General features: G+C 38.5%; 1 protein-coding gene across 5 annotated transcripts in view; it reads right to left on the reverse strand.

Moving 5' to 3' along the window:
* TENM4 (teneurin transmembrane protein 4) overlaps nucleotides 1-21,752 on the reverse strand; it is a 1,164,499-nt gene that overhangs the window by 214,065 nt on the left and 928,682 nt on the right. For all 5 annotated transcript variants that reach the window (XM_031963708.1, XM_031963710.1, XM_031963707.1 and 2 more), the window contains 2 exons: nucleotides 13,893-13,994; nucleotides 5,379-5,573 (listed from right to left, as the gene is read on the reverse strand). In XM_031963708.1, the coding sequence (XP_031819568.1) occupies nucleotides 5,379-5,573; nucleotides 13,893-13,994 (297 nt within the window). The remainder of the gene's footprint in view (nucleotides 1-5,378; nucleotides 5,574-13,892; nucleotides 13,995-21,752) is intronic.

A 21,752-nucleotide genomic window follows, 5' to 3' on the forward strand; every position in this document is an offset into this window, starting at 1 on the left:
CTGTTAATTCCCTAGATCCAGTTAGTCATCCAACTTGACAGCAAAGAACTTAGCAATTACTATCTTGAGACATTTGAGATATTTGTCTTTCTGTGAATTCCTGGTTCTCTGCTCTCAGCTGGAGCAACCTTTGAGGATCCTGGGATGCTGGGCTGGATCAGTATATAAATCTCCACTCTTAGTGAGCTGGGAATGAGAATACCAATTTGAACATGAGGCCCTGGGAGCCCCGGCCCCTGGTCTTCCTTAGCCTTAATAAGGACGGAAAGAGCTGGGAAATAGGCAAACAGCCTCCTATGATCTCAGCAGATGGTTCTGGCAGGGAACAAAGATCACCAAGTTACTGACAAGAAACTACCTTAAGGCAATTAATCATCTCTTCTGAAGGTCGACTTGGCAATGGGGTAGACTGTGGGACAAGGATACTGGGGAGAAGGTTAAGTTTTAAAGAGGACTTCAAACTAGAGAGAAGGAAGCTCAGGATATACCCCTGCTGCAGTGTCAAGGATTAGCCTACGGGCAGGGGGACAGGAATATGTGTGTGTTAGAACACCCTGTTTATTATAATCCTTTTTTTTTTTCAATGCTGAAATGAGCCTCTTCAAAAAACTCACGTTCAAAAGCTTGGCTAGAATCTCTTGGGATTCAGCACAGGAGACAAGAATCCCAGGAGAAGATTAAACATAAAAGCTTTTAAACTCAAGATATCTTGGCTTTGAAGGGTTATTGCAAAGAGACACTATTCTGGGAGTCAAAAAACCTTTGAAACCCATGATCTCTGCCAATTATTGTCTGAGAGACCTTAGACAGTTGTGCTCCTGAGTTTCAGTATCCTAATATATAAAATGAAGGTTCTGGGTGTGGTGAGAGTGGAAAGAAATTAGATTTGGAGACAGAAGTTTGGTTAGAATTTTAGCCTTTCTATTAACTTGTGTTCTTCTTGGAAAGTCCTTGAATATCTCTGGGGCTCAGTTTCCTTGCTGTAAAATAGGATGGTTAGACCAGGAAATCAAAAGTTCCTTGAGAAGCAGAAACAGGTACCCGAAAAAACATCGGACTTTGAGTAAATGGAGTTTGAAACAACTGGTTCTATACTTTGTATGACCTTGATTAAATGAATGAACCTTTTTTTTGTATCATCCGGAAGATAAAGACTGAATATGATAATCTTTAAGATGCCTTCTAATTCAATTCAATAAGCATTCATTGTGCACTGAGTATGTTCCAGGTGTTCTGTCGTTTCCTTCCTTCCTTCCTTCCTTCCTTCCTTCCTTCCTTCCTTCCTTCCTTCCTTCCTTCCTTCCTTCCTTCCTTCCCTCCCTCCCTCCCTTCCTTCCTTCTTTCCTTCCTTCCTTCCCCTCTTCCTCCTCCTCCTCCTTCTTTTCTTTCTGCCTCCTCCCCTCCCTCTCCCTTCCTACCTCCCTCTCTCTCTTTCTCTCCCTCCTTCCCTTTTGTATACACACACAAGCTATGCCAAATAGCCATATTTCTGCTCTTAAAAGTGACTCCTTTGAAGCTGGCACTTTGGGCAGCACTGGATAAAACATGTACTAAGAAGCACAGGGCTGCAAATACTACCCTCTTCCCAACATGCTCCATGCCCCACTGGTCACATAAGTTTTTAAGTCCTATCCAATATTCCAAGAACATTGCCCCATTTTCACCACCGAGGACCTAAATCTGTTTTTGTCCCCCGTTCCTCATTTTTCTTCCACAAACCCCTCCAAGTCCTGCTGGTATCATTCAGGCCTTATAAAACACGGGACAATAAAGTTCAGAACACAGAAGTGAAAACTGCATAAGCTTGTTAGCTGATGTTTTATAAACATTGTTGAACTCATTTGAGGGGAAGGGGGGATGGGGAAAGAGAGAGCCGCACATGAAAACCCATTATAAACAAGAAAACTCAACCAAGCTGCACCAAAGAAATGGAGAAATAATAGAAAGAATCAATACCAGATGGCCCTTCTCAGAAAAGAAATCAAGACAGAAAAACATTTCTTTTCAAAGAAATAATGTAAATCAAAGACTTTTATTAAATTTCTTTCCCACTCCCATAAATATCCCATGGATTTTCCACACTATATAGTTCTAGTTTATTTGTGCTAATATGAATTTTGTCCTGCCTGTAAGAGGTAAGTACATGCTAGGGGTAAAAATGACACATAGGCCACAATGGGAATCTTGTTTTCTTTGGGCCTCTTTACTTCTCACTGTTTCCACCTGAAGAGAACATGGTGATAAGAGGAAGCAGATGAAAACTATCAACCCAGAGACTCCCTTCACATGTGTCTTGGACAAAAAAAGGAAAGGGTTCATGATTAAAAGGGGTTTGTGTACTTTCATCAGATGCTCACCTGGGATTCCAACTGAAGTTAATGCACCCAAAAGAAACACTGGCCCAGAAAAACTTGGAATTTGTGTTTCAGCCCCACTCCAGGGAATTGGGCATATTTTTCAGATAATGACTCATTCATCCTTCTCAAACTTTGAGAAAGAACTCAATGAAAACATTACTCTTCTGCAATGTGGAAAACTGAAACCATGTGAATGAGCCTTTTATAAATTTCAATAGGTTTAACAATAGAGACTGGTATAAGAGAAGTCCTGGCTGAGGAGACGCCTGATCACCATGCAAGTGGGCACCTTCTCTGGAAGGTATAATTGTAGAGGATCAGTTTAACACTGTCCAGTCACACAGCTAGTATGTGGCTGGGTCTGAAGTCCAGTCTTCCTAGTTTGAGGCTGACCTCAAGTGCTGTTTCTCAAATAAGTGCATAGTTTTTGACACCTATGTCATGTTTTCAGTTGCTTAAAGTGTTTGATATCCATGATTTTTCTTAAACCTCAACACAAACAACTTGGTGAGGTTGGTACTAGAGGCATTATTATCCCTAATTTACAGATGAGGAAACTAAAGCTTGGAAATGGATGTTAAGTGACTTGTCTGTAGTATCAGAGCTGCCACACATTCATGTGTCAGATGGGAGATTTGCTTTTCTGACTCTAAACCCAGCAGATTAGCCACTATATTACACAAACATTTAGACTATTATTATTCACTTATCCTATCAATTTAGAATGGAGAAGATTCAGGGACAGTTATAATCACCATCTTCAAATATCTAAAGAATTGTCATGAGGCAGGAGGATTAAATTTGCTCCGTTTGACCCTTGTGGATAGAAGGAGAAGGAATTGGGCTTGGAATTGGGAATTGGAATTGGGAAGGCTCATCTTCTTGAATTCAAATCCAACCTCAGACACTTAGTAGACATATCACCCTGGGTAAGTCAAATTAACCCTATTTGCTTTGGTTTCCTCATCTGTAAGATGAGTTGGAGAAAGAAATGGCAAACTATTCTAGTATCTTTGCCAAGAAAACAATAAATGGGGTCACAAAGGTGGGCACGACTAATATGACTGAACAACAACAAAGGAAAAACAGATATTAGTTCAATCATGAATAGTCAGTTTAGTGAATCAGCGAGCTCCATCAATGGAGATCTTGAGCTAAGCCCTTTGTTTATAAAATGAGGAATAGAAGCTCAGAAACATTGATGTGATCATGGTAGTAGATAGTTAAGCCAGTTTTTAGATCTAAATCTCCTTATTACAAATGCCATCTTTTTATCAACCCTAAATGCTATCAGTTCGAGCAGGTATTTAAGTAGACAATGAATGCTCCCTGGTTTCAGGGGTACTATGGGGAGATTTGAACATATGTTTTTTTTTTTGGTTCCCATAACCATAAGAGTACTCAGGAGTAGAGACCAAAACTCTAAATCTAGATTATGGAGGCTCTAATAGTCCTTTCAGTGGATACCACCATTTGCCAATTCCAGAAGATCTTTTCCATTCTGCTCTCCTTATTTCAAATCTAACTTACTGATATTAATGAAAGAACATAATCTAGATTGAGGAGAGTTATAAAGGGTCACGGGTTATCCACTGTTTATTCACATTCTTCATGTATAAAATGGGCACAATAATTCTTTTCATGGTCAGGATATCTCCTGAATCTCAATTTAGATTCCCCTTATAAGACTAATTGTTTGTTCTATTTCTTTTTCTGAAATGGGACTATTTAAGCATTTTACTTTCTCCTCTGTTAATCTGGGAAGCCTATATTTTTGGAGGTAGTCATCCATTTCACTTAGGTTATCAAATTTATTGGCATAAAGTTGGGCAAAATAACCCCTTATTATTTCTTTAATTTCCTCTTCATTGGTGGAAAGTTCTCCCTTTCATTTTTAAGACTACTAATTTGATTTTCCTCTCTCCTTTTTATAAGACTAATTATTAAAACTTATCCTACTACTTAGAATATAAACTTTAGGGCTGGAAACCTTGGCTAATGTTTATATAAAGCTTTTAAGTTATGCAAAGAGCTTTACATACTTATCTTATTTGATTCTCATAATAACCTTGTGAGATAGATGCTATTAAAATATTCATTTTACACGTGAGGAAACTAAGGCTGGCTGAAGTTAAAGTAACTTCCCAAGGTCACATTTAGTGACATGTGTCTATCTTGTATATAAGTGATATTGGATCTGAAATCAGTTTTTCCTGACTCCAGGTCCAACATTCTACCCATCATGCCCTCTAGCCACCTTCATATGACCTCAGAGGGAATTCCTGTTTAATATATAGCTGTTCTATGTGCCCTTAGAACACAGACTGTCCTGTACCAGTAAGAAACTTATATAATAGAATATTGAAGTTGGAAATACTTTGGAACACAGACTGTAGGAACACAAGTGGTTAGAACTGGAAGGGCCCTTAAATCAGTGGCTGTTCAAGCTAGGTAAGACATTAGGATGGAAAGCTAGTACACAGAAAACAGAATGTTAAGAGAAGAGATCACATAATATGAATTATTAAAACCAGAGAAACAGAGAAGAGGCCTTAGTACATACTTTTAAAAAGTCACTGGGTTCTTTCAAGCCACTCATATTATAGATACTGAATCTGAGGCTCTGGAACATTGCAAAGAGAAGCAGAGTTTGAGAATCCTTGAAAGGGAAGACATTTTATTAAATGATTATTTGTTACTAAGCCTACATAAAACCCAGTACATCCTTCTCTCCTTTCTGGTTACCTGCTCATTGGCTGAGATTATTAGTATTAAGGAGATGGAGTATACTAGAAAAAAACCCCAGAAGACATGAATTTGGAAGCTCACTTTTGTTTCTCTGAGTCTCAGTGTTTTTTCTGTAAAATGGGAATACAACACAACCTAACTCAGAGATCTATCATGAAGTTATCCTGTTATTGATGACAATATGCATAGCTACCCAGAATCAGCTGGGTGACACAGGAGATCAGGCTCCAAGAATGATGAGGAGACGCAGGGTTCTGAATCAAAGACCATTACCTTCTTCACAGCTCTCTCCCTTGTAGCCTGGATTGCAAATGCAGGTCCCCATGATGCACGTGCCACGGTTGCTGCAGGCCACATCAATGCACTGGTTGGTGGGCACATCACATTCAGCTCCTTTCCAGCCGCTGTGGCACAAACATCTCCCTTTCATGTACTGTCCATTTCCACTGCAAAGCACAGGACAGGAGGCTGTGGAGAAACATAAACTAAATTCAGGACTTGTTTTCCTGGGTATCAAAGAATGGGGATGGAAAGGGCTCTCAGAGGGCACCTCAGCCAAGCCATACCTGAACAATCAGCCCCTCTACACCCTCCCCCACGGGTGATATCCCAGCCATCAGGGGCTGATCAGACACTTCCAGGGTAGCATAATCTGCTTTTGGACAGCTCTCACTGGTAGGAATCTTTACATGAGGCTGAAATTGACTTCTGGGCAACTTCCTCCCCATACTCCAATGTTTTGCCTTCTGTCAAATTGTTTTCATGTATGACAATCTTTAATGTACTAGAAAGAAACTAAATATATGATGAAAACATTATCCTTTGTCCCTCCTAGATTGGAGGTTACAAATGCAGGTTACTTAGGAGATTGCCTGGTTTGTCATTTCTTCCTTTTCTTATGCATAAATATCCTTCCCTTATTTCATCTTAGCATTAGTCTATCTTTATTCAAGCACACTGACTCCTCCCATCACTATGAATTCTCCTGGTGATCCTCTTTTGGCATCTCCTTTTTGCACCATGATCATCTGCATCTTACTTAAGGCCATGTTCCAGCAAGGAAGAGTCAGCACCTCGGAGAGAGCACTGGCGTATGAAACACTGCCCCAGCTCTGCCAGTGCCTTGATGCATGACCATGGTCGGGTCATTTCCCTCTCTGCTTCCTCCTCTGTCAAGTGCCATAATACACAGTCCCTACCTTGCATGGCTTTTGTGATTCAGACATGTCAACAGCAGAGAGTGCTCTGGAAGGAAGGTAAGCTGTTATTTATACTCACCGTCTGCCTCACAATTTGTTCTGCTTTTTCCCCTGAGCCTCCTTCCTTGGCAAATTGTGAACCCCAGGTAATACTACCTTGGTCCTTTATTGTCTAATCCCTTTTTCTACTTCAAAATACTTATTCAGGAACTTATTCATGGCCCCTTTCTTCCTTCTCTCTCTCTCTCTCTCTCTCTCTCTCTCTCTCTCTCTCTCTCTCTCTCTCTCTTTCTCTTATACTTATATTTCCTTCCTTCTTTAGGAAATAGTTACTTCTCACTCCAATGCCCAGCCAGCTTCCTGTATGCTTCAATCCAATAGTAATTCACCAGATATTTATCAAGCTTATATGACATGTAAGACATTGTTTGTGACAATGGAGATACAACAAAGAACAAATGACATCGTTCCTATCCTAAAGGAATTAATAATCTAATGGGGACAGAATGGAGGGGGGACAGGGAAGGAGGGATATGTAAAAATTCTCAGCATGCTTCCAAATAATTCTGATACTAGAGAGAGTGGAATATTAAGCAATCACTCAACAAATATTTATTAAGCTCCTACTATATGCCAAACACTTAGATTCAAGCAGAAAAGTCCTCAAAGAATGTACATTCTGATAAGGGGGGCAGCAAGTGTTTGTAGGAATATGCATGTGTATACATATGTCTGCATTGTGCACACTTTGCATACATGCACAATGCATGCACCATACATGTGCACATGTTTGCACGGCACAATATATTTATTTGTGGCTATGAAAGCATCTAGATCTACACACATTTACTGTATTGGTGTTCATACATGGACACACTTTCATAGAAGCATATATGCAAGGTGTTACAATGCACATATGCCTATACATATATTATGTACACGTATGTGTTTATATACATAAATAGACAGTATGTTGGTGCATGCATGTCCATGTATACACATGCATGACTACATGCATAGATACACATATAAATTATTATGTTTAAGTACATGAATGTATATTCATACAACAAAAATATCAGAAGAATACATATAAAATTGTTAAATACACCACAGCGGTGGATGAGGGGAGGGAGGCAGGGCACTAGCAGATTGGTTCCTTATTCTGTCACTTTTAGTCATAAAGAGTAGCCTGGGGCATTGAGAAGTTAAGTGATTTGCACAGTGTTTCACAGCCAATATGTCTTACAGAGGGATCTGAATTCAGCCCTTCCTGACTCCAGGGATAGTTCTCCAGTCTTTGGAGCTAGTAAGTGCTCATATGACTGGTAGCAGTCTCTGAGGAACTTGGGGCATTTTAACAGCATGGACAAAAATGCTCTTGTTGCCCCTCAATTCCTTTCTGTGAGAAAAGAGGAAAAAGAGGATTCTCTAGCCAAGAAATGAGAGTGAATTTGGCTAGCTTCAAATCACAGGATACAATGGGAATGACAGTAGAAGCTACAGGACTAGACTCTGTGAAAGAAGAATGACCATCTTCAGGTGAATCTGTTTCAAAGTAATTATTGTTCATTTCCTTGCTCTTTGCCCCAATGGAGCACCCAGGTTAGTAAGATTTCCCATCTTGTAACTTACTCCTTCAGTGGAACATAATTTATACTGGGAAATTTCTGCTCTTCAAAATCACAGAAAGGGGAGGAAAAATGGGATGAAAAGAACAAGTGCCTACTCTGTGCCAGGCACTGTGCCAAACACTTTAAAATTATCTCATTTGATCCTCACAACAACTCTGGGAGATAGATATTACCTCCCATATTAGATATTAATGAGTTATTATCCCCATTTTAGAGATGAAGAAAGTGAGGCAGATAGAGGATAAATGACTTTCCCAGGATTACTCTTCTGAGGCTGCATTTGAACTTAGGTTTGGATTATTCCTAGTAGGGCTGGAGTAGGGCTGGAGTCCTGGCATCCTCAGGAACCTCTTGGTCTCCCATTAGGACCCCATCTCTTTTGTTGGACTCTAACCAGGAGACCTGCATTCAGGGGGTCTGGCTCACCTTTCCAGGTACATGGCTATGGATAGGTGAGTCACTTTGGTGACTCTGCCCTCTCCAAGTGGGAGCAGCTGGGAAGAAAGAATCATGATATCTTCAGGACAGCCCAAATCACTGGCAGCCTGGAGTGATGGAGAGATCCCTAGTGTGGAACGAACAAAGACCCGAGTCTAATCCTTGTCTTGCAATTACCTATTTGCATGATAGAAGGCAAGTCACTTTTCTCAGCCTATTTCCTTCTCTACAAAATGGGGAAAATACTATGTTCCAGGGTTGTTGTGAGGACCAAATGAAATATTTATGGGGCATTTTTTCAACCCTTAAAATGCTACGTGATGCTGTTATTGTTGTTGTGATCATTATTATTACATCTTCCCTTAAGTACAGTGGAAGAATATTGGCTCTGGAGTTAAGAGAACTGGGTTCAAATTCTATCTAGGATGTATATAATCTGAATGTATTTGTAAAATCAAAGGGTTGGTCTGGATGGCCTGAGAGCAAATCTAGGAAAAGATCAAATCTCTCAGCAGAAGGTACTTTTACAACAATACTTACCACTACTTATCTCTGAGGCTTACAGTGTGGGAAATGTTCTGTAAATTTGAAAGCACTATACTAATATGAGACGTTTGTATCATTATTAGCAGTTCTCCATCACACCAAGCCTTAAGCAGCGCTCACTCCACCGGCTCCTTCCCCTTTCCCTTCCCTTCACTCTTCCATGCAAACATCATCCATCATTTCCTTTTGTAAGAGGAGCTGTACCCAACTCAGCTCTTTAGCACATTATTTTCCCATTCTCCCTCTTACTCCAAAGGGTTTTGTGATCATCTGGGTAGAAGACACTATATAAAAATAAATGATATTGCATTGTGCTCAAAGTGCCCACTCTTCTCGCCTTGATACAATAAGGCCATTTTATACAGAACTCTTAACATTAAGTACATATGGGATGAGACAGTAATTCTTGTCATAAGGAATGACTCTTCTCCACTTCCGACACATCCTTCTTCCTCTCCCCCAAGCCTCCCCAATCTTCCTTGTTCAAGCACTCACAGCTGCTAATCACATTGCTTCCCCGGGCTGGCCTGCCTGGGCATCTGAAAGCCTGTTTCAGAATATAAACCACAGGAATAACCAGAGTTTGAGTTCTAGAAAGGACTTGGGGGCTCACCTTGTCTGCGGCCCCTTGCTTTATGGATGATGAAACTGAGTCACTCAGTGCTGCTCAGAGTCACTAAATGAATATTTGGTGGAGCCCATTAGAACTCAGACTACCTGACTCCCCAGTGCAATGCCCATCCCATTTCAGCTCTTGTGCCTTTAGTTCCATTCTCAGTATGCAATAAGGTGTCCCAGAGGATAGTGCACTGGTCCTGAGTTGAGAGGACCCAAGTTCAAATTCACCTTCAGACATTTATAGCTGTGTTTGTAAAAAACAAAAACAAAAAAACCCAAAATAAAAAAATAAAACAAAAGGGTTGGACTGGATGGCCTGTAAAGTCTCTTTCAGCTCTATTATTTTAAAATTCTACAATCTACATTCTAACATTCTTTATTACAAGGTCCCTAATATCCCAGTTCTTAAATTAAGTTTTGTTTCAATATTATGTTACCTAAGATTTGATATTTCCAAGATTTGCTCCTTTATATTCTACTTTGAGACACAAGATCTGCATTAGATTCCATCTCTGCTAGTTACAAGTTGTATGCCCCTGGACAACAAGATCCTGCTTGCTTTGGAGGTCTCCCAACAAAGCACCTTCCAAATGGCTTTAGTTAGGTAAGTTTAAAATCCTTTTCCTTGAGGAATGTCCCTCCACTGTGCTGACCCCCTTCTCCCACTGGTGACTTTGCCCTGGGGCCTACATCTGGGAGAGAGACTAACACCATCAATCTTCATCCCCTTCCTGGCTGGGCTTCTGACACTGTGGACTTGGATACCAGGCCCCATAAGGGCAAATACTTCTTTTCAGCTCTCTTGTAATCTGTCTTCCCTCATCAGAAGGTAAACTTCTTGAGGCCAGAGCTGCCTTTCTTTTTGCTGGCATTTTTATCCCCTGCTTAGCCTTGTCTACCAAATTCCCAGGACTGCTGTGAGGAAAGTGGTTAACTTGAAGTATGAATGTAAATCGGAAATTGTTTTTATTTTGGCCCAAAACCCTGAGGATCTTTCCCTCTCTGATTAATTTTTTTTGGACTAGGTAAAGGAGGTCATTTTCTGCTTCATTTCTTATCTAGCTTTAATGACTGATTAAACATTGCCTCAAACTGAGACTGTTAAAGATCTTAAAGGTCTCCCACTATATCCAGGGCCATCTCCAATGATTATGTTTAAGTACATGCATGTATATCCACATTCTATATTTGGCCACTGGAGCCAGATGGCTCTGGAGGGGATACCCAGTCCTCCCTCACTGAAATCCCATTCATTTGCATGTCATAGTATCTCCTCCCTGAAGTCATGGTGCTCTTGGAGAACGAAGGACAAACAACAAGAAGGAGAAGCTATAGGAAGAGTAGTTAGCATTTACTATTGCTAATAAGGGTTACCTAGGTGGCACAGTGGACAGAGAGTACAAAGCTTTAGTCAGGAGGCCCAAGGTTCAACTCCAGCCACTGACCCTTACTAGCTGTGTAATCCTGAAAAAGTCACTTAACCCTGTTTGACTCAGCTTCCTTATCTGTGAAATGATTTGGGGAAGGAAATGGCTAACAACTCCACTATCTTTGCCAAGAAAACCCCCGAAAAGGTCACAAAGAGGGTTCAACTCCAGCGTCTGACACTTACTAGCTGTGTAGTTCTGAGCAAGTCACTTAACTCTATTTGACTCAGTTTCCTCATCTGTAAAATGAGATGGAGAAGGAAATGGCAAAAGCTTCCAATAACTTTGCCAAGAAAACTCCAAAAGAGGTCACAAAGAGTTGGACATGGATGAAAATATAACTACATAAATGAAGGTTTGCAAAGCCTATCACAAATATCATCTCATTTTATCCTTACAGTGACCCTATGAAAAAAGAGCTATTATTAACTCTTATTATTAATTCCCTTATTATTATCATAATCCACAATTTATAGATGAAAAAACTGAGGAAGAAAGTAGTTAATTGTCTTGCCCAGAGTCATACAGCTGGTAAGTATCTGAGGCAGAATTTGAATTCGGGTTTTACTGATTTTAAATTTAGTACTTTATGCACTTTGCTACCTCAGGGTCCATGAAGTGGGTGGTATTATTTCAGGAAAGCTACCAATACTGAGGCAACTTGAGGCAATATGGTGGAGTTCAACTTGCTTTAACTTGAGGAGATGTGTAACTTTGGACAAATCACTTGAATTTGAACTTTAGTTTCCTCCTCATGTTTGTACTACCTACCTCAAAAGAACATTGTTCAGAAAAGTGTTTTATGCCTTAGAAAAACACGCCCTAAGAATGAACAGGCGTTGTTTTGATCATGTATTTATTATCTGCAATATCTTAGAAAACATTCACTTCTGCAGAAGATACACATTGGGGATTGGCAGAGCTGGGAAGAGGAGGGGAATATGAAAACACAACAGCCCCCAAACAACCACCTCTGACCCAGCCCCAGCTGTCATTTTTTCAATCAGGTGAGCTCAAGTTGTCTTATATTTAATGAATAATGGACCTTGCTGGCTGTGAAAATAGGGAATAGACACACTCACAAGCTCTTGTCTCTACAAGGGCAGAGAATAATCTACTATGAGCTGGAAATCCCACACCAGGAGAGAAAGGAATTCTTATACTTCCTGACAAGAGCCCACCACTTGGCATATGATCAGCAGACTGTTTGCCTCGTGTAATAATGAGGCAGCTCTTCAAGGGGTGTCCCTTTAGTTAACAGTAAATCCAAGGCAGCTTCACTCCTCTACTCCCTAAGAGGGCCACCTAAAACAAAAACTGAACAAACTGTTGGTGAGTCCTATTGATTAGATCCTAGCAGTGTGTCTCATTTATACTGTTTTGTTCTTTGATGTGTACTGTCCTAAGGCTCTCAACTCAAGTTGTATATGTATATCTATCTATCTATGGCTAACTCTATCATTCTATCATTAATTTTGCCTATCCATGAACCTATAGTTTATCATTAGCTTTATTGTGAACTCATCAATTTATCATTTACTCTATCAATCTATCATTAATTTTGTTTATTGTTAATTCTATCACTCTATCATTAACTCTGTTGCTAACTCTATTGTTAACTATCATTAACTATCAATTTGTCATTAATTCCATTGTTAACTCTATCATTAACTCTAGATATCATTAACTATCAATCCTTCATTAATTCCATCTATCAATCTATCATTAATTCTAACACTAATTCTATCAATCTATCATTAATTCTGATGAGGTCTTCTATGTTAGGTGTTATTAGCAGAGGAATTGATCCTGGAGGCAGGAAGGGAAAAGGCTCTCATAGAAATCAGTGTAGCTCAGTGGTCCCACCCTATGGGAAGATCTTTCAGTCTGAAATTCAAGTTATGTCAAATCCCTAGACTCACCCTCTGTAGAGATCTTAAGCAGTCTCATCTTGCCATGCCATGTCAGAAATCCCAGTCATGTCCTTGAGGTTAAGTTTTTCCTATAAAATCTACTTGTGGGTCATTCTATGGTGGCTGCCTTCCTTTGGGTCAGTCCACTGCGTCTTCTGCCTCATAGTAATTTTTTCCCCTTCCCCTATGCCATATGGTAACTCTCCTAACTCCACCATGTTTCCCAATCCTATTTCTCCTCTTAAAGCTAATTAACTCTTCTGGGTTGCTATGTCCCTTTCAGGAAAACCCTTTTCCATGCTCTCCCATCTCTATTTCATATTTACCACTCCTGTTGTCTATTGTGTCCCTTCATTTTGTTTGTAATCCCTTTCTTTAAATATATCTACTTTTTGTCAAAGAGAATGACCTTTGTGAGTTCTTCATATGACTGAACCCCAACTTTTGGTGTCCACCATAATCTGGTGTCTATATCAACCACATCATTTAGTGCCAAACCCCCCATCATAAACCACATTAAATTCTATTGCTAACTCTATTTATCTGTCTATTGTTAACCCTATCGTTAATTCTATGTATTGCTAACTCTATCATTAATTCTATCAATCTATTGTTAACTCTATTTATTGCTATTTACTACTAACTCTATCTTCTTGTTAACTCTGTGTATGTATGTATGTATGTATCCATTTGTCATCCGTCCATCCATCTATCCATCCATCCATCTCTATAGGTAGCTAGATGGTGTAGTGGTGTAAGTATTTTATAAATAGTAACTCATTTGATCCTAATGTAGTAGCCCTTTAGAGCAATTTTGAAACAAGATCCACAAAACCAGTGGATTTCAGTCCACTACAGAATCTATGGACATAAGGTCATTTTGTGCCCAAGGTCAGACAGATGGCAGGTAGTAGCCTTTATTACCTTTGTATCCAAAAAAAAAAAAAAAAATAGAGCTGGTCTGTGCTTGGGGGAAGATGGGAATAGACATCAAAATAAATCCAGTCCTTACCTCTACCACAGTCTGGACCCAAGAAACCTAGGAAACAGTGGCAAGTTCCAGAAATACAATCTCCATTCCCATAGCAGTTGCTTGGACAATTATCCACAGATTCTGGAGGAAAGAAAGGAAAAAGGAAACATAAACAAAATCAGAGGAAAGCTCACAATGAATCGCAGGATATCTAAGCTTCCAAAGTAGCCCCATATAGTTCATTCCCCTCATTTTCAAAAGAACTCAAGAGCCCAGAGAGGGAGGGTGGTTTCCCCCAGTTCACACAGAAAGTCTTGGCAGAGAATCCAAGTTTCTTTATTCTTCTAGTCCACTGCTTCTGCATGGATCAAACCTCATGGTGGTCAGCAGCCATGTGTTTCTTTTACTAGACATCCAGATACTCTCCAAACTTACTGTTACTCCACACTTTACTGTTGGGTAAAGTAGTCACCCAACAGATCTAATATTTATTGTTACAATAATAATAATGATCACTACCATTACTGTTACAGAAGTGCCTTGATTCAGGAAGTAGATGTCTTCCTCAAAAAGTGTATGTAAATCTTTTTTTTTTTTTTCTCATTCAGATCTCATTTTAAAAGCACTGGTAGGTAATCTTACTTAGGGCACAGAAGCTTTTTATAAAGGAAATAATTCTATCATTGTTCATTCTGTATATCTGATTTTCATAAATTGAGTATGCTGTAAATCATGTATAGCTTTTACAATTCCTTCAATCACTGAATCTTGGAAGAACCTTAAAGACCATGTAATCTGACCTTCCATCTGATGAAAGTACCCTCTCTAGCTTCCATGACGGGTGGCTATATGGCCTTTGTTTGGCTATCTCTGGGGAAGGAATCCTCAATACCTACTAGAGCATTTTGGGTCAGTTCTGATGAGTTGGAAGCTTTTTTGTATGTATATGGAATGGAAACCTGGACTCCCTGTTCCATGTTTCACTTTTTGGGAACATATAAAAATATAATCTCTGTTCATGCAGACTTATTTTTATTAGAAGCTTAATAATGCAGTTATGGCAAAAGCAATTTAGTTTTAAGGGATGTGAAGTTACTCTGTATAGTTTACTCCTGTGGTTTGGCTTCATAAAAGTGCAAAAAAATGATTCTAGCCTGGTTTCTGGGAGCTTACAGTCAAGATGGGTTGTTGGAGTTCATTATATGCAAGTCTTCATGATTCCATTTAGGAGTTTCCTTGGCAAAGACACAGCAGTGGTTTGCCATTTCCCTGTCATTCCATTTATATTTGCTTTCCTACCTGGTTTCAACTTCAAGGAATGAGATGCTCCCATGCCAGGTACCCGTTTCCCCCCTTCCCACTCAGCTTCCCTGCTTCCTTTTATGTGCTGCATCCCCAAGCACTTAGCACAGTACCTAGTACACTGTAGGCACTTAATAAATGTTTATTGCAGTGGATTGAAAAAAAAAGAGCTTATACTCTGTTCAATTAGAGAAGAGACTGAGATGGAAACTAGAAAGCAATTAGAAGTTTATTATCATAATCAAGATGAGAAAAGTGATGATATCCTGAACTAGGGTAGTGACTGTATAAGTCAGTGGTCCTCAAAGTGTAGTCCAAAGAATTGTTGGGGTCTCTGAAACCCTTTCAGAGGGTCTACAAATTCAAATTTATTTTTTAATTTCTAATATAGTAAATAGCTATAAATATAACCCATGTGAACAAAAACTCTTTGAACAGATCCTCGATGGTTTTTTTTTTAACATGAAGATACTGAGGTTTGAGAACCACTCGTATAAGTGGAAGAAAGGGGATTTATACTAGAGATGTTCTGGAGGAAGAATAGATGATACTTGGCAACTGATTAGCTACTGGGGGCAGGGTGAATTATGGTTACTGCTATGGTTTAAACCCATTGACCTGGACTGATAGAAGAGTTTCCTAATTGATCCATCCTCCATAAAGCTATCAAACTGATATCCTTAAAACTGATATTCCTAACAAACCCTGGCTATGTCATTCTCTTGTTCAAGAAATTCTAGTGATTCCAAGTTACCTCTGGGATAAAATATAAATTATTCTTATCACTCAAAGCCCTTCACCATCCGGCCCCAGCCTACTCTAGTCCAGGCTAATGATCTATTTCTCTTATTCACACACCCATTGTTCTAGCCAAACTGGGTTGCTTGCTTATTCCTTGTGTTTTTGCACAGACTGTCTATCCCTTGTGATTAGAATATATTCCTTCCTCACCTTCTGGAATCTCTCATTGCCTTCAAGTCTGGAAAATACACTTCCTCTAATATGAAGACCATCTTAAACTCATTGCTTGCTAACACTTATCCCTTACAAATCACTTGGTATTTACCTTGCATACATTTGTATTTGTGTCTCTGTGTTCATGTTTTCCCCCTAATTAAAATTGGAGTAGGCAGAGACTGTTTAGCATATTTATTCCTAGAACTTAGCACCATGCCTAGCAAGCTCACAGTAAGGACCCAACAAATGTTTTTTGAATGAATCTATGAACAGTTTAGGATGATTTCAAGTCTAAGACTCTCTCTAACTCTACCATGCTGCTCCTCCAGTCAAGTCTTATTCATCTCTCAAAGGCTCAGAAGAGTCCTGTACATTTTGTAGTAGATTAATAAATGTTGGGTGAATGAATGAATAAATAAAGATTTTAGTATCATCTTTTAGGAGCCCATATGACAGCTATTTAAAATGAATCAGATTTCAATGGAGAGAGAATTTCAACTTGAGTGGGGGAGTGATAGAATGAAAGGTTGAAATGGATGACTTCTGAGGTCTCTTTTTCTAGGAGAAGCCAAAATTCTAAATCTTTACCCTTATGTCAAATAACAAGATACCCTCAATTATAACTGAGGTCATGTCAAAACATTTTGCCTAGTTCTAAGTTATTTTCTGTTCTTCAAACTACAGTTGCTTTAAGAGGAGAACATTGCGAGATATGTTCTGATAGGAATTAAAATTTCAGATCTTTATGAATAATTAATTCTTCTAATTGGGAACATGGTTAAAATCTAGTGCATGTGCTAGGGGAGCTGATAGACTTGGGAGACTGCCTTTGATTTTGGTTTCTCTTCTGAAATGAGCGTAGGAAAAGGAAAGAAAATCCCTCTGTAGAACTTCAATTTTCTTTCATAAATTTTTGAATGTCACTTGATTGTTTTCTTTGCTCATGGATGGAATGTGTGATAGTAGTATGGGATATGAAATAAAATTTTGCTCTAAACAAGAAAGACTATGTACAAGGGAACTCAAACCCATAGGTATTAAAGAAAGGGGTATTAGATTAAAAAAAGTAACATCCAGAGTAGAAGGGATTTTAGATTAAAAAGAGAATAAGAAGACAATTCAGAAAATGAAATATTAGAGCTTAAAATACTTTAGAACATAGAATTTTAGAAGAGGGAAAACAGAATTTCAGTGTTAAATAGGTATTACCTCACACCAAACATTATCGCAAGGGTAGCAAAGGATGAAAATATTCATTGTGGAAGGAACTGTGAGAAAACAGACAGGGTAATGTACTGCTAAAGGAGCTGTGGGGTGCTCCAGACATTCTGAGACATAGTTTGGAATAAGACCAGAATAATCACTAAACTTTATATGTCCTTTGACCCAATGGTACCATTTCCAGGCTTATTCTACCCCCAAGTTCATCAAAGAAAGAGGAAATGGCCCAGTATATACAAAAAATATTTATAGTAGTCCTTTACGTAGTAGCAAAGGATTGGGAAGAAAAAGAGTATCATTAATTGGGGGATAAATGAACAAACTGTGGTGTGTGACTATAATGGAATACTATTGTACCATAAGAAATGAGGAAGGTGGAATATTCAGATAAATTTGGGAAGAACTAATACAGAGAAAAATAAGCAGAAACAGAATTATTTACAAGATGAACACAGTAATACAAAGTTCAGTCCTAGAAAAAGAATCTGGTTGTTGAGTTGTTTTAGACTGACTGTTGGTGGCCCCATTTGAGGTTTTCTTGGCAAAGAAAAGTGATTTACCCAAAGAGATTATAAAGAAGGGAAAGGGACCTGTATGTGCACGAATGTTTGTGGCAGCCCTTTTTGTAGTGGCTAGAAACTGGAAACTGAATGGATGTCCATCAGTTGGAGAATGAATAAATTGTGGTATATGAAAATTATGGAATATTACTGTTCTGTAAGAAATGACCAACAGGATGATTTCAGAAAGGCCTGGAGAGACTTACACGAACTGATGTAATGAAATGAGCAGGACCAGGAGATTATTATATACTTCAACAACAATACTAGATGATGACCAGTCCTGATAGATCAGGGCCATCCTCAGCAAACAGATCAACCAAATCATTTCTAATGGAGCAGTAATGAACTGAACTAGCTATACCCAGAAAAAGAACCTGGGAGATGACTAAAAACCATTACATTGAATTCTAGTCCCTATATTTATGCACACCTGCATCTTTGATTTTCCTTCACAAGCTAATTGTACAATAATTCAGAGTCTGATTCTTTTTGTACAGCAAAATAATGTTTTTCATGTATACTTATTGTGTATCTAAGTTATATTTTAATATATTTAACATCTACTGGTCATCCCTGCCAATTTAGGGAGGGGGGTAAGAGGTAAAAAATTGAACAAGAGGTTTGGCAATTGTTAATGCTGTAAAGTTACCCATGTATATATCCTGTAAATTAAAGGCTATTAAATTTAAAAAAAAAAAAAAGTGATTTACCATTTCCTTCTTCAGATCATTTTACAGATGAGAAGACTGAGGCAAACTGAGTTTAAGTGATTTAGTCACACAGCTAGAAAATATCTGAGATGGGATTTGAATGTAGGTCATCTTAACTCCAGAGATGATGCTTTAGCTATTGTCCATGCTATGACTAATGATAACTTTATTGGACTGACTAAAGCCTGGCTCCTTCCTCTGGGTAGACAAGAGACTGACTATATGACTGGAATGAGGCCTGGAAGGATGTGGACAATATGCTGATTTGTTTTGCTTAAGTTTATTTTTGGTAGAGATAGGGGATTCTATTGGGGTTTGGATGAATTAGGAGTCAGGGGAAAATGACAACTATGTAAAAAAACCCAAATGACATTAAAAATGATGTTAAAAAGAAGGGACTTTCAAATATAGAAGGTCTGAACATAGAATATTAGCATGCCTTTTAAAAACAATAATAATTTTTTATTTTCAAAATATATGCAAAGATAGGTTAAAACCTTGCAAAACCTTGTGTTCCAAATTTTTCTCCCTCCTTTCCCCCGACAATCTCTTCTAGACAGCAAATAATCCAATATATGCTAAACATGTGTAATTCTTCTATACATATTTCCACAATTATCATGATGCACAAGAAAAATCAGATTAAAAAGGAAAAAATGAGAAAGAAAACAAAATGCAAGCAAACAACAAAAAGATGAAAATACTATGTTGTGATTCATACCCCCACTATCCTCTCTGGGTGCAGATGGCTCTATCACAAGTCTATTGGAATTGAACATGCCTTTAAAAATTTCAGCAGCATTTTATTTTTTTAAAGACATATAAAGATAGTTTTCAACATTCATTTTCGTAGTACTTTGTGTTCCAAAATTTTCTCCCTTCCTCTCTTACCTCTCCACTCTAAGATAGCTGCATAGATCCTCCAACACAGTATAGAAGAGAGTGGGACCTTAGAAGATAAAATGTTAAAGGTCAAATGTACCTAGGGATATCTAGGTTGTGTAATGGATAGTATCCTGGGCCTAGAATCTGGGAGACCAGCATTCAAATCTAGTCTCGAACATTTATTAGCCATGTGACTCTGGGCAAGTTGATTAACCAATTTGCCACAGTTTTTTTTTTTCAGCTGTAAAATGGGGATGATAATAGTACTTACCTCCCAAGATTGTTGTGAGAAGCAAATCAGGTATTAATGTAAAATGCTTAGTACATACAGTGTCTGGCCCATAATAAATTTTAGCTATTATTATTATCCCATTTTGGATTGTAGAATGATTGAATATAGAGCTTAAGGGGAGGCATCATTGAGTATTGAAAAGAGAACTAATTGGGAGCTGAGAGACCTGGATTCTTGTTTCCTCCTACTAAGTTGGAAGGGTTTTCTGAGCCTCAGTTTCCTTATCTGTAAAATTTAGGCTAAACTATTTGACTTCTGAGATTCCTTGCAGCTCAATCACTGTATAATTACTATAGGATTTTAGAATCCTCGAACTAGAAGAGAACTTAGAACATAAATGACTAAAGCTGGAATAGACTTAGAGATCACATAGTCAAATCTTCTTATTTTTATAATTGAGAAAAATGAGTTCCAAAGAGTTGCAGTGCTTCCCAATTAATAAATGTCCAAGGAAGGATTTGAATTCAGTTTTTTCTGATTCCAAGTTCAGTACTCTATTCACTACATAGTGGAACTCATCTATAATTATCTATTTCTCCTTGTAAAGAAGAGTTGTTCCTTATATCCACCTGATGTCAATCCTGCTCACACTCTATATGTTCATGCCAACTAAACATAGGCACAGCAGTAACTCTGGTTAATAATTAAATGTGAAACCTCAGTTCTTCCATTATATTCTCTTCTCAAGGCTAATCTGACCCATTTATATCTAGCCTAGCTGTAGACCATCAGAATCACTGAGTCTTCAAGGTAGATAAGAGCTCAGTTGTCCTGTAGACTACTTTATAATAGAATAGAAATCCCATCTCCAGCATGCTAAAGAGTGGCCATCCAGTTTATGCCTGAAGGTTCTAGGGAAGTTGTGTCCCCCCGGCTTTAATTTTCATCTCTGCCACTTAATGTATATGTGAGCTTGGGTCAGGCCCTTAATCTCTCTATGTCTCAGCTTGCTCATCTTTAAAATAAGGGTGGTAGACTAGATTATTTTTGTAAAACTCTTCAATTAGCCATAAGCAGATGTTCCTAGAATTCCTTTGTGGAAGTATAGAATTTGAGCAGATATTGGAAAGAGGTCTCTACTAGCACCAAGAAAGGAACCCTGTAGTTTTGGCCATACTCACATCTAAAGCACAATTCTGATTCACAGTCCCAAGATGAGGGGGAGCACTAGCACACTACAACCTATAGCTAGAGTGGATCAGGGACCTTTCTCACAGGGCAGAGAGGTGTTCTGGTGGCCACTCAGACTAGAGTATAGGTTAGGAGAGAAGTAAACACACCTCTTCTTGGATCATTCTACCTTGGAAGAATGAAAACTTACATATCCCTGGAAGGATCTCTGAAAACAGCTATAAACTCCTTGAAGCTTAGGACAGCGCACTACCCACCCTGGAAATATAGCCCTACTTTAATAAAAAGTTAAAAGCCAAATAATAGGCTGGGAAAATGAGCAAACATCAGAAAAAGATTCTGACCATAAAAAGTTACTCTGGTGACAAGAAAGATCAAAACACATACTCAGAAGAAGATAAAAAGTCAAAGCTCCTGCATCCAAAGCCTCCAAGAAAAATAGAAATTTGTCTCAGGGCATGGAAAAGTTCAAAAGGGATTATGAAAATTAAGTAAAAGAAGTAGAAGAAAAAAGAAGTAGAAGGGAAGAGAAATGAGAATGATACAAAAGAAAATATAAAAAGCTAATGAGAAAAATGCCTTTAAAATTGTGTTATGCTATTTGAAAAAGAAGGAATTGCCAATCTTTTTCCTTCGATAGAACTTTTTTGTTCTCTTTACTTTGTTTTCTCTACTATCTGCCTCAATTTTCTCAACTGCAAAATGGGAATAATAAGGACACTTATCTCACAAGGTTATTTGAGGATCAAATGAGATAAAGCACTTAACCTGATACCTGGCACACAGTAGGCACTTAATAAATACTTATTCCATCCTCTTACTCCAAGACACACTCAGA

This window comes from Sarcophilus harrisii, chromosome 3 (genome assembly GCF_902635505.1).
Source record: "Sarcophilus harrisii chromosome 3, mSarHar1.11, whole genome shotgun sequence".
In the NCBI taxonomy this organism is placed as follows: Eukaryota; Metazoa; Chordata; class Mammalia; order Dasyuromorphia; family Dasyuridae; genus Sarcophilus; species Sarcophilus harrisii.